The sequence below is a fragment of the Hylobates moloch genome, unplaced genomic scaffold (assembly GCF_009828535.3).
Source record: "Hylobates moloch isolate HMO894 unplaced genomic scaffold, HMol_V3 SCAFFOLD_5, whole genome shotgun sequence".
Lineage (NCBI taxonomy): Eukaryota > Metazoa > Chordata > Mammalia > Primates > Hylobatidae > Hylobates > Hylobates moloch.
The window spans coordinates 150,255,873-150,269,074 of NW_026652280.1; the positions used below are offsets into that span (position 1 = coordinate 150,255,873).

Sequence of the window (13,202 nt, forward strand, 5' to 3'; positions counted from 1 at the left end):
GCAAGAAGAACATGTGCAGGGGAACTCTGCTTTATAAAACCATCAGACCTTGTGAGACTTATTCACTACCAAAAGAACAGTATGGGAGAAACCACCCCCATGATTCAATAATCTCCACCAGACCCCGCCCTTGAAATGTGGGGATTCTTACAATTTAAGGTGAGATTTGGATGGAGACACAGCCAAACCATGTTAATATTTATTAGAATAACCTCTATAACAAAATTATTCCATATTTTTCATTATTTCTTTTTCAAAAGCAGTTCCCTTTAACACTTTAATAAAAACAAGTTTTACACAGTGTAGTATTTAAAAGTTAATGAGAAAATAATCATCTTGTAACCATCAGAGTAATAATTACTTCAAGTAAGAGCTATCAATTAATTCTACAATCAATGGGTGGAAGTTTGATGAGGATCGGGTTATTTACACATTCTCAAAATAACTCTCCATAGATTAATAACTTATTAATTACAAAAGAAAATCTGAATTTATGGTGAAGAAATTCATCAGTTAATATCACCAAGAATGAGGAAATGGCATTACGTGCCTCTTGATGTGATGTACTAAAAAGGATGCATCATAGAGTATTAATGCCAAATATGCATAGATGAATTTAATTAGGAGAAAGCAATCACAGAAATTGAGGAAATTCTATTTAAAAAATTGACCCTTATGCTTCAAAATGTCAGTATCATGAACAAAGAAACTGAGAAACTTTTCCACTTCAAAAGAGTTTTAAAAAACATGACATTAAATATAAGATATGATCCTGGATTGGACCCTATATCAGGAAAAAAATGCTATAAAGAACATTATTAGAACAATTTTAAAAATTTGAGTATGGGATACATATTATAAAATAGTATTGCATCAGTATTAATTATTCTGAATTTGATAATAATATGATTATATAAGAGAACATCTTTTTGTTGGGAGACTCTAGTCTCCTAAGTACTTACTACTTTAGTACTTAGGTGCTGCAATTTATTCTCAAATGGTTCAGTAAGCGTAATAAGGCTAATAATGTGTATGTGTATGTGAAGTATGTACAAAAAAAAAAAAAATGGGGAATTGGCTATGTTATTCTTGCAATTTTCCCTGAGTTTGAAATTTTTTCCGAACAAAAAGTTAAAAAATAATCTGGACATGTTTTGTATGATACACACACATACAAATTACCTTTAAAGGATCCACAAGTTCCAAGGTATGTTTTAAGTATATTAAATTTGTTATCTTTGATTCAGCAGCACTGACCTGTTAAGATAAAAACCCAAATTTGGATGGACACCATAAATATTTAATAGAACAATGGGTTTTCCTCTTGAACATTCTTACTCTTTCCATATCCCATATATTTTTATATATGAGCCTAGCCACAATGCAAGCCTAAAGAATGACACAAAATAATTGACCCGCCATAATTAACCTAGCGTACTGGTTTCCCAAAAGTCTGGAAATGAGAAGAGTTTATCTCATTGTATCCAATTTTCATTTCTATTTCAATCTCTTGGGTTCAATTTAAACTGAATAGCAAAAGGAGATGCAGTCCAATCCTGAGCAGCACCAAGAGACTAAGATTAACTGAAAAAGGCACAAAGAGTATTTGTAGATAGATAATATTTTAAAAGGCTGAATCTAAACCTCCCAGATAGTTACAGAACAACATGGATTTCCCTCATTGGTTCCTGTTTGTTCAAGTAAAACTTTTCATAATTCCACTAGCAATTATAGTTTGCCAAAATAAAGCAACATCAACATTCCAAATTTTATTAATAAATTTTATATAAATTAAACTGCTCTCTAGAATTGGGCAGTGTTACCAAACCTGGAGGAATGAGGAATGATCCTGTGCCTGGACTAATTTACCAATACTGACAGATGAAGTAGAGTTTTAGGATACTACAATTATGACATAATGTACTTGATATGAAGATGTTTCTTTTTTTTTTTTTAATAGAGATGGGGTTCCACCATGTTGGCTAGGCTGGTCTCGAACTCCTGACCTCAGCTGATCCAGCCATCTCGGCCTCCCAAAGTTCTGAGATTACAGGCATGAGCCACCATGCCTAGCCAGATGTTTCTTTTTGAGGTACTCTGGTCTATAGCCCCACTGCACAATACCTGGACTGTTCTGTGACCATATGCATCAATTTAGAAAAAAATGCCATAATAAATGTTGTTAGCACCAAATGGGTTATGTCATGTTCTCTTACAATGGATCTCTGAAACTAACTGGAAGATTAAAAATAAAAAAAATTCACTAAACAGAAAACAACTATCATCAATATCACTAAAGGAGAATAACTCATGCTAGGTGCAATGGCTTATGTCTGTAATCCCAGCATTTTGGGAGTCTGAGGTAGGAGGATCACTTGAGCTCAAGAGTTTGAGACTAGCCTGGGCAACATGGCAAAACTCTGCCTCTACAAAAAAAAGTTAAGAAATTAGCTGGGTGTGGTGACACATGCCTGTGGTCCAGCTACATAGAGGCTGATGTGGGAGGATCACTTGAGCCCAGGAGGTTGAGCCTGCAGTAAGCAGTGATCACACCACTGCACTCCAGCCTGGGTGACAAAGTGAAACCCTGTTTCAAAAAAGGGCGGGGGGATAATTCCAAAAACAGCTAACACACCACTGAAGAAGAACAAGATGGAAAGACTAACTAATGAATGAATGTCAACTGCTAATAAAATTACAGTAATTAAGAAATGATGGTATTGACATAAAAACAGAGAGTCCAATGGAACAGAATAAAGAGTCTAGAAACAGACCTAAATATATATATGGGCACTCGATTTATGACAAAGGTTGACTGCAGAACAGTGGGGAAAGGAGAGTCTTTTCCATAAACAGTACCAGTAGAATTATGAATCCATATGGGAAAAAAAGAAACATGGCCCTTCCCTCAACCTACACACAAAAATTAATTCCAGATGGACTGTAGATCTAAGTATAAAAGGTAAAACAATAAAATATCTGGAATTAATAAAGAAGAATATCTTCAAGGCCTTGTGTGTTCTAATTAACTTTTATAGATTTTGTAATTGATGATTTGGCATCCATTAATCACATGGTGAAACTAATAGCTAAAGTTGTTTACATCTCCCTTGCAGTCTGGCTTTTGCGGGCATGTGAAAATCATATTACGAACCCTCCAATCACAAACTTCAACATCTGTGTTTTACTTCCTGCCCAATAGGTGACTTCCCTACCTAGCAACTTCCTGGCATTTTTGTCCATGTTTCTCCTTGCTCCTTCTGCCTCTCGACCAACCCTAGTACTTCCCCAGGTGGTCCTGCCTGACATGCCATCTCCTCTTGGGAACTATAAGTAATAAACAATAGCATTAGTGTCTCCATGTTATCATTCAGTCACCTTCATAAATTAAAATTCCATGGGTACAATCAAGATATTAGAGTAGGTAAAGACTTCTTACGCAGGACACAGCAAACACTAACTATGAAGGGAAAAAAAACTGATAAACTAGATCCATTTAAATTACGAATTTCTATTTATCAAAAGATATTACTAACCCAAGATATGTTCTCCAAAAGCCAACTCTGAGAAACTAGAATTTGAGAGCAAATAATTTATTTTAAAAAGTAATTCCAGCAAAAACAGGCAAGGGAGTGGAGAAGTAAGACAGAGAAGGAAAGGATACCTGTACAGGAGACATTAATGATCAAGTTACCAATTTGTCTCCATCTCTCAGATACAGACATCTGAGAGATGGCATAGAGTAAGTTTCAGAAGCTATCTCCAAAGGTAAGGAAAATGGGGTATTTATTCATCAACTCCTATTCAGTGTTGGTTAAGAGCTGCTGCCAGGGCATCAATTCCCTAACACCCTCCAGCCTCTGTTATAGCCAGAGAAAGTCTTCAGAAAGCAGAATCTCAGCTGCTTCAAGCAAGAAGTCTTCCTGCACAAAAGTGAATACCAAGGCAATGTGGGTAGCATTATCAACAGCATCTATCCCACAATACTCAGTGCAAATTAAACTATAAAATGGGAAGAAATATTTGCAACACACATAACCAAAAAAGTGCCTATATCTAATATGTGAAAAGAAGCTCTATAAATCACAAAAGCAGATAAACCCAACAGAAAAACGAAACGAGTAAGACTCCCAAGCAAGACTTTCACAAAAGAAGATATTCAAATAGTCAATATACATATGAAAGGATGTTCAACCTCATTAATAGGAAAACGCAAATTAAAACCACTGTTTATTAAAATGCAATGGCTAAAATTTTAAAACCAGTAATATCAGGTTTGGGGAAGAAAAATTGGAGTTCTCATACACCGATGGGAGGATAAATTGATAAATCATTTTGAAAAACATTTTGGCATTATCTACCAAAGTTGAATATATGCATACCCCATGACCCAGAAATTCCACTCCTAACTATACCAAATAAAAACATATGTACAATTACATTAAGAGATGGGTACGAGATTGTTTAGCAGTATTATTTCTGATTGCAAAACCTGTCAGCAACTCAAAAGTTCAGCAGTAATGAAATGGATAAATAATGGCATATTAATATACAGTGGAATATCATATAGCAGTGAAAATAAATGAGTTAAAGCTACATGAAACAACATGGTTAAATCTCACAAATATAATAATGGTGACTCGAAGAAGTCAGGCATAAAAAGTACGCATTGAATATTCCTTTATATATAAAGTTTTTAATAGCTCAAGTCAAACTAAATTACAAAGAAAAGGAAATGATTACTAAAAGTGGTTTCTTTTTGGAGACAGGTAGAAAATAATGGATGGGAAGGAGAAGACGGGGAATTGTTGAGGTATTGGTGATAACTATTTCTTTACGTGAGTGGTTGTTACATGAATGTTCACTTTGTGATAAATCAATGTAGCACTACATTTTTATTTTGTACAGTTTTCTGTATTGTATATTATTTCTCATAACTTTAAGAAAAGGCTAAAAATAATAATAAACAAGAAGGTAGAAAGAAAAGAGTACTCTTGTGGAAGGCAAAAGAAGAAAATGAGAAATGAGTGTGTTCATCTGAGTCAAACTTTGCTGCTAGGTCAAGCATGATGAGCACTGCCATTAACCACTGGATATAGCAATATGGAAATCATTGGTGGCTTTGAGAAAAGGAGCATAATTAGATACACCAATTACAGATAATCCTCCCAGTGGAATGGTGAGGCGAAGATTTGTTTGGAATGGGTTTGGAGATAAAAGAAGCATAATTAGATACATCAGTTACAGATAATCCTTCCAAAAAATATTGCTTTACAGAGAAACAAGAAAAGTAGAGGGGGAAGTAAAAACAAGCAAAAAAAGCCATTTTATATTTTTTTAATGAAGTGACAATAGCATGTTTGTATTTCTCTTTGACCTAAGCATCTTGTGCCTTCTGTCAGCATCTATGAAACTATGGCAGGCTAACTAGTTAGTTTGCAAGTAGGGTAGAATCTCAGATCCCTTGCAGTTCTAGATAATAATATGCTGTAATTGCTTATTTTATTTTTACCCAAATATAACATTGGAGTATAAATTATTCTGGATCAGAGCTGTAATTCTTACTATATTTTAGCACTTACCACAATACTTACTAAAACGAATCATACAATAAATCAAAGAAGGAGTCATATACTTCAGATACTCTATATGGCAGTTTGAAATCATTTAAAAAAAGTTATTCAAAATGATGTAAAAAACTCATGATAAAAATTAGAAAAATGTTTAATATAAATTTTTCAAATGTTGGGGAAAGTATTTTAAGCATTTATAGTGGAAAACACAAATATTCTTAACGCAATACATTAAGTGCTATGGTTATAGATACTGTATAGAGAGAAAATTGTGTTAAGAAATTTAAGCTTTATTTTTAGTGAACATTATGATCAGAAACATGCATTTTCTAGAAATCAATATTCTTAAAAAGAAAGAATAAGAACTCATCTTAGGCAAACAATTTCTTACTGAAAATTTTCTGAGAGCATTTAGTTCATTCACATGTTTTAGCAAATCATTCAGTTTAACCAGCACAAGTCTGAACTTAGTAAATACTGTATTCAATTAAGAGATTTATGCTTATATTAAATGAGAAAAGAGCCTTTTAAAACAAATTTTCAGACGGTTAAAAAAATGATAACTGAGAAACATTATAAGAAATAATGAAAGCCATGAATCATGCATAAAGTTAAATATATTGCTTAAGTTTCCCTAAAGGTTACTAAATCTGATCTGTAAAGTCTAACAAAAAGCCTCCACAAAGGACAGAAATACAATGGTGAGAAAAAGATTTACAATTCTGACTGATTCTCCCAAAACTAAAGTTTGCCTTAGTTTAAAGGATGAGAAGTGGACCACACTTCCAAGACGGCCAAATAGGAACAGCTCCAGTCTACAGCTTCCAGCGAGATCAACGCAGAAGATGGGTGATTTCTGCATTTCCAACTGAGGTACCTGGTTCATCTCACTGGGACTGCTTGGACAGTGGGTGCAGCCCACACAGGGCGAGCCAAAACAGGGCGGGGCACCGCCTTACCCGGGAAGGGGTGGGGGGATTTCTCTTTCCTAGTCACGGGAAGTTGTGAGTGACTGTACCTGGAGGAGCACTCCTGCCCAAATACTGCACTTTTCCCACGGTCTTCACAACTGGCAGACCAGGAGATCCCCTTCTGTGCCTGGCTCAGCAGGTTCCACGCCCACGGAGACTTCCTCCCTGGTAGCTCAGCAGTCTGAGATCAACCTAGGACTCAGGAGCTTGGCAGGGGGAGGGGCGTCCGCCATTGCTGAGGCTTGAGTAGGCAGTTCTATACACACAGTGTAAACAAAGTGGCAGGGAAGCTCCAGTTAGATGGAGCCCACTGCAGCTCAGCAAGGCCCACTGCCTCTCTAGATTCCACCTCTGGGGGCAGGGCATATCCGAAAAAAAGGCAGCAGGCAGCTTCTCCAGACTTAAACATCCCTGCCTGACAGCTCTGAAGAGAGCAGTGGTTCTCCCAGCATGGCTTTTAAGCTCCAGTAACAGACAGACTGCCTCCTCAAGTGGGTCCCTGATCCCTGTGTAGCCTGACTGGGAGACACCTCCCAGTAGGGGCCAACAGACATCACATACAGGCGGGTGCCCCTCTGTGATGAACCTTCCAGAGGAAGGATCAGGCAGCCATATTTGCTGTTCTGCAGCCTCCACTGGTGATATCCAGGCAAACAGGGTCTGGAGTGGATTTCCAGCAAACTCCAACAGACCTGCAGCTGAGTGGCCTGTCTGCCAGAAAGTAAACTAACAAGCAGAAAGGAGGGGCATCAAAATCAACAAAAAGGACATCCACACAAAACCCCATCCGTACATTACCAATATCAAAGGGCAAAGGTAGATAAAACCACGAAGATGGGGAGAAGCCAGAGCAGAAAGGCTGAAAATTCCAAAAACCACAATGCCTCTTCTCCTCCAAAGGAACACAACTCCTAACCAGCAAGGGAACAAAACTGGATGGAAAATGAGTTTGACGACTTGACAGAAGTAGGCTTCAGAAGGTCGGTAATAACAAACTTCTCCAAAAAAAGGAGCATGTTCTAACCCATCAAAAGGAAGCTAAAAACCTTGAAAAAATGTTGGACGAATGGCTAACTAGAATAACCATGTAGAGAAGAACTTAAATGACCTGATGGAGCTGAAAACCATGGCATGAGAACTTCGTGACATGTGCACAAGCTTCAGTAGCCGATTTGATCAAGTGGAAGAAAGGCTATCAGTGATTAAAGATCAAATGAATGAAATGAAGCAAGAAGAAAGTTTAGAGAAAAAAGAGTGAAAAACAAACAAACAAAGCCTCCAAGAAATATGGGACTATGTGAAAAGACCAAATCTACATCCGATTGGTGTACCTGAAAGTGACGGGGAGAATGGAACCAAGTTGGAAAACACTCAGGATATTATCCAAGAGAACTTCTCTAACCTAGCAAGACAGGCCAACATTCAAATTCAAGAAATACAGGGAACACCACAAAGATAATCCTCAAGAAGAGCAACCCCAAGACATATAATTGGCAGATTCACTAAGGTTGAAATGAAGGAAAAAACGTTAAGGGCAGCCAGAGAGAAAGGTCAGGTTACCCATAAAGGCAAGCCCATCAGTCTAACAGTGGATCTCTCGGCAGAAACTCTACAAGCCAGAAGAGAATGGGGACCAATATTCAACATTCTTAAAGAAAAGAATTTTCAACCCAGAATTTCATATCCAGCCAAACTAAGCTTCATAAGTGAAGGAGAAATAAAATCCTTTAGAGAGAAGCAGATGCTGAGAGATTTTTGTCACCACCAGGCCTGCCTTACAAGAGCTCCTGCAGGAAGCACTAAACATGGATAGGAATAACCGGTACCAACCACTGCAAAAACATGCCAAATTGTAAAGACCGTCAATGCTATGGAAAAACTGCATAAATTAATGGGAGAAATAACCAGCTAGCATCACAATGACAGGATCAAGTTCAGATATAACACTATTAACCTTAAATGTAAATGGGCTAAATGCCCCCATTAAAAGACACAGACTGGCAAGTTGGATAAACAGTCAAGACCCATCGGTGTGCTGTATTCAGGAGACCCATCTCACGTGCAAAGACACACAGAGGCTCAAAATAAAGAGATGGAGGAAGATCTACTAAGCAAATGGAAAGCAAAAAAAAGCAGAGGTTGCAATCCTAGTCTCTGATAAAATAGACTTGAAACCAACAAAGATCAAAAGAGACAAAGAGGGCCATTACATATTGGTAAAGGGATCAATTCAACAAGAAGAGCTAACTGTCCTAAATATATACGCACCCAATACAGGAGCACCCAGATTCATAAAGCAAGTTCTTAGAGACCTACAAAGAGACTTAGACTCCTGCACAATAATAATGGGAGACTTTAACACCCCACTGTCAATATCAGACAGATCAACGAGACAGAAAATTAACAAGGATATCCAGGACTTGAACTCAGCTCTGAACCAAGTGCACCTAATAGCAATCTACAGAACTCGGAGTGGAGCCAAGATGGCCAAATAGGAACAGCTCCAGTCTACAGCTCCCAGCGTGAGCGACACAGAAGACGAGTGATTTCTGCATTTCCAACTGAGGTAACGAGTTCATCTCACTGGGGAGTGTCAGAAAGTGGGTGCAGGACAGTGGGTGCAGCGAACCGAGCATGAGCCGAAGCAGGGCAGGCATCGCCTCACCCAGGAAGTGCAAGGGGTCAGGGAATTCCCTTTCCTAGTCAAAGAAAGGGGTGACAGACGGCACCTGGAAAATCGGGTCACTCCCACCCTAACACTGAGCTTCTCCAATGGTCTTAGCAAACGGCACACCAGGAGATTATGTCCTGCACCTGACTCGGAGGGTCCTACAACCACGGAGCCTCGCTCATTGCTAGCACAGCAGTCTGAGATCAAACTGCAAGGCGGCAGCAAGACTGGGGGAGGGGCGCCCGCCATTGCAGAGGCTTGAGTAGGTAAACAAAGCAGCCGGGAAGGTCCAACTGGGTGGAGCCCACCACAGCTTAAGGAGGCCTGCCTGCCTCTGTAGACTCTACCTCTGGGGGCAGGGCACAGCCAAACAAAAGGCAGCAGAATCCTCTGCAGACTTAAATGTCCCTGTCTGACAGCCTTGAAGAGAGTAGTTGTTCTCCCAGCACACAGCTGGAGATCTGCGAATGGACAGACTGCCTCCTCAAGTAGGTCCCTGACCCCCGAGTAGCCTAACTGGGAGGCACCCCTCAGTAGGGGCATACTGACACCTCACACGGCCGGGTACTCCTGTGAGACAAAACTTCCAGAGGAATGATCAGGCAGCAACATCTGCTGTTAACCAATATCTGCTGTTCTGCAACCTCTGCTGCTGATACTCAGGCAAACAGGGTCTGGAGTGGACCTTCAGCAAACTCCAACAGACCTGCAGCTGAGGGTCCTAACTGTTAGAAGGAAAACTAACAAACAGAAAGGACATCCACACCAAAAACCCATCTGTACATCACCATCATCAAAGACCAAAGGTAGATAAAACCACAAAGATGGGGAAAAAACAGAGCAGAAAAACTGGAAACTCTAAAAATCAGAGCACCTCTCCTCCTCCAAAGGAACAAAACTCCTCACCAGCAACAGAACAAAGCTGGAAGGAGAATGACTTTGACAAGGTGACAGAAGAGGGCTTCCGACGATCAAACTACTCTGAGCTAAAGGAGGAAGTTCAAACGCATCGCAAACAAGTTAAAAACCTTGAAAAAAAATTAGACGAATGGCTAACTGGAATCACTAATGCAGAGAAGACCTTAAAGGACCTGATGGAGCTGAAAACCAAGACACGAGAACTACGTGATGAATGCACAAGCCTCCATAGCTGATTCCATCAACTGAAGAAAGGGTATCAGTGATGGAAGATGAAATGAATGAAATGAAGCGAGAAGTTTAGAGAAAAAAGAATAAAAAGAAATGAACAAAGCCTCCAAGAAATATGGGACTATGTGAAAAGACCAAATCTACGTCTCATTGATGTACCTGAAAGTGATGGGGAAAACCGAACCAAGTTGGAAAACACTCTGCAGGATATTATCCAGGAGAACTTCCCAAATCTAGCGAGGCAGGTCAACATTCAAATTCAGGAAATACAGAGAACGCCACAAAGATACTCCTCCAGAAGCGCAACTCCAAGACACATAATTGTCAGATTCACCAAAGTTGAAATGAAGGAAAAAATGTTAAGGGCAGCCAGAGAGAAAGGTCAGGTTACTCACAAAGGGAAGCCCATCAGACTAACAGCTGATCTCTCGGCAGAAACTCTACAAGCCAGAAGAGAGTGGGGGCCAATATTCAACATTCTTAAAGAAAAGAATTTTCAACCCAGAATTTCATATCCAGCCAAACTAAGCTTCATAAGTGAAGGAGAAATAAAATCCTTTACAGAGAAGCAAATGCTGAGAGATTTTGACACCACCAGGCCGGCCCTACAAGAGCTCCTGAAAGAAGCACTAAACATGGAAAGGAACAACCAGTACCAGCCACTGCAAATACATGCCAAATTGTAAAGACCATTGAGGCTAGGAAGAAACTGCATCAACTAACGAGAAAATAACCAGCTAACATCATAATGACAGGATCAAATTCACATATAACAATGTTAACCTTAAATGTAAATGGGCTAAATGCTCCAATTAAAAGACAAAGACTGACAAATTGGATAAAGAGTCAAGACCCATCAGTGTGCTGTATTCAGGAAACCCATCTCACGTGCAGAGACACACATAGGCTCAAAAAAAAGGGATGGAGGAATATCTACCAAGCAAATGGGAAACAAAAAAAATGCAGGGGTTGCAATCCTAGTCTCTGATAAAACAGACTTGAAACCAGCAAACATCAAAAGAGACAAAGAAGGCCATTACATAATGGTAAAGGGATCAATTCAACAAGAAGAGCTAACTATCCTAAATATATATGCACCCAATACAGGAGCACTCAGATTCATAAAGCAAGTCCTTAGAGACCTACAAAGAGACTGAGACTCCCACACAATAATAATGGGAGATTTTAACACCCCACTGTCAACATTAGACAGATCAATGAGACAGAAAGTTGACAAAGATATCCAGGAATTGAACTCAGCTCTGCACCAAGGGGACCTAATAGACATCTACAGAACTCTCCACCACAAAACAACAGAATATACATTCTTCTCAGCACCACACCACACCTATTCCAAAACTGACCATTTAGTTGGATGTAAAGAACTCCTCAGCAAATGTAAAAGAACAGAAATTATAACAAACTGTCGCTCAGACCACAGTGCAATCAAACTAGAACTCAGGATTAAGAAACTCACTCAAAAATGCTCAACTACTTGGAAACTGAACAACCTGCTCCTGAATGACTACTGAGTAAATAACGAAATGAAGGCAGAAATAAAGATGTTCTTTGAAACCAATAAGAACAAAGACACAACATACCAGAATCTCTGGGACACATTCAAAGCCGTGTGTAGAGGGAAATTTATAGCACTAAATGCCCACAAGAGAAAGCAGGAAAGATCTAAAATTGACACCCTAACATCACAATTAAAAGAACTAGAGAAGCAACAGCAAACACATTCAAAAGCTAGCAGAAAGCAAGAAATAACTAAGATCAGAGCAGAACTGAAGGAAATAGAGACACAAAAAAACCCTTCAAAAAATCAATAAATCCAGGAGCTGGTTTTTCGAAAAGATCAACAAAATTGATAGACCACTAGCAAGACTAATAAAGAAGAAATGAGAGAAGAATCAAATAGACACAATAAAAAATGATAAAGGGGATATCACCACGGATCCCACAGAAATACAAACTACCATCAGAGAATACTATAAACACCTCTACGCAAATAAACTAGAAAATCTAGAAGAAATGGATAAATTCCTCAACACATACACCCTCCCAAGACTAAACCAGGAAGAAGTTGAATCTCTGAATAGACCAATAACAGGCTCTGAAATTGAGGCAATAAGTAATAGCTGACCAACCAAAAAAACTCCAGGACCAGATGGATTCACAGCCGAATTCTACCAGAGGTACAAGGAGGAGCTGGTACCATTCCTTCTGAAACTATTCAGATGAACAGAAAAAGAGGGAATCCTCCCTAACTCATTTTATGAGGCCAGCATCATCCTGATACCAAAGCCTGGCAGAGACACAACAAAAAAAGAGAATTTTAGACCAATATCCCTGATGAACATCGATGCAAAAATCCTCAATAAAATACTGGCAAACTGAATCCAGCAGCACATCAAAAAGCTTATCCACTATCATCAAGTGGGCTTCATCCCTGGGATGCAAGGCTGGTTCAACATACGCAAATCAATAAATGTAATCCAGCATATAAACAGAACCAAAGACAAAAACTACAGGATTATCTCAATAGATGCAGAAAAGGCCTTTGACAAAATTCAACAACCCTTCATGCTAAAAACTCTCAATAAATTAGGTATTGATGGGACGTATCTCAAAATAATAAGAGCTATCTACGACAAACCCACAGCCAATATCATACTGAATGGGCAAAAACTGGAAGCATTCCCTCTGAAAACTGGCACAAGACAGGGATGCCCTCTCTCACCGCTCCTTTTCAACATAGTGCTGGAAGTTCTGGCCAGAGCAATCAGGCAGGAGAAGGAAATAAAGGGTATTCAATTAGGAAAAGAGGAAGTCAAA

The 13,202-nt window shown here is 39.0% G+C and overlaps 1 protein-coding gene across 1 annotated transcript in view; it reads right to left on the bottom strand.

The window, feature by feature from the left end:
* MSH4 (mutS homolog 4) overlaps positions 1–13,202 on the bottom strand; it is a 130,323-nt gene that overhangs the window by 54,478 nt on the left and 62,643 nt on the right. The window contains exon 9 of the mRNA XM_032155555.2: positions 1,183–1,257. Coding sequence (XP_032011446.1) covers positions 1,183–1,257 — 75 coding nt within the window. The remainder of the gene's footprint in view (positions 1–1,182; positions 1,258–13,202) is intronic.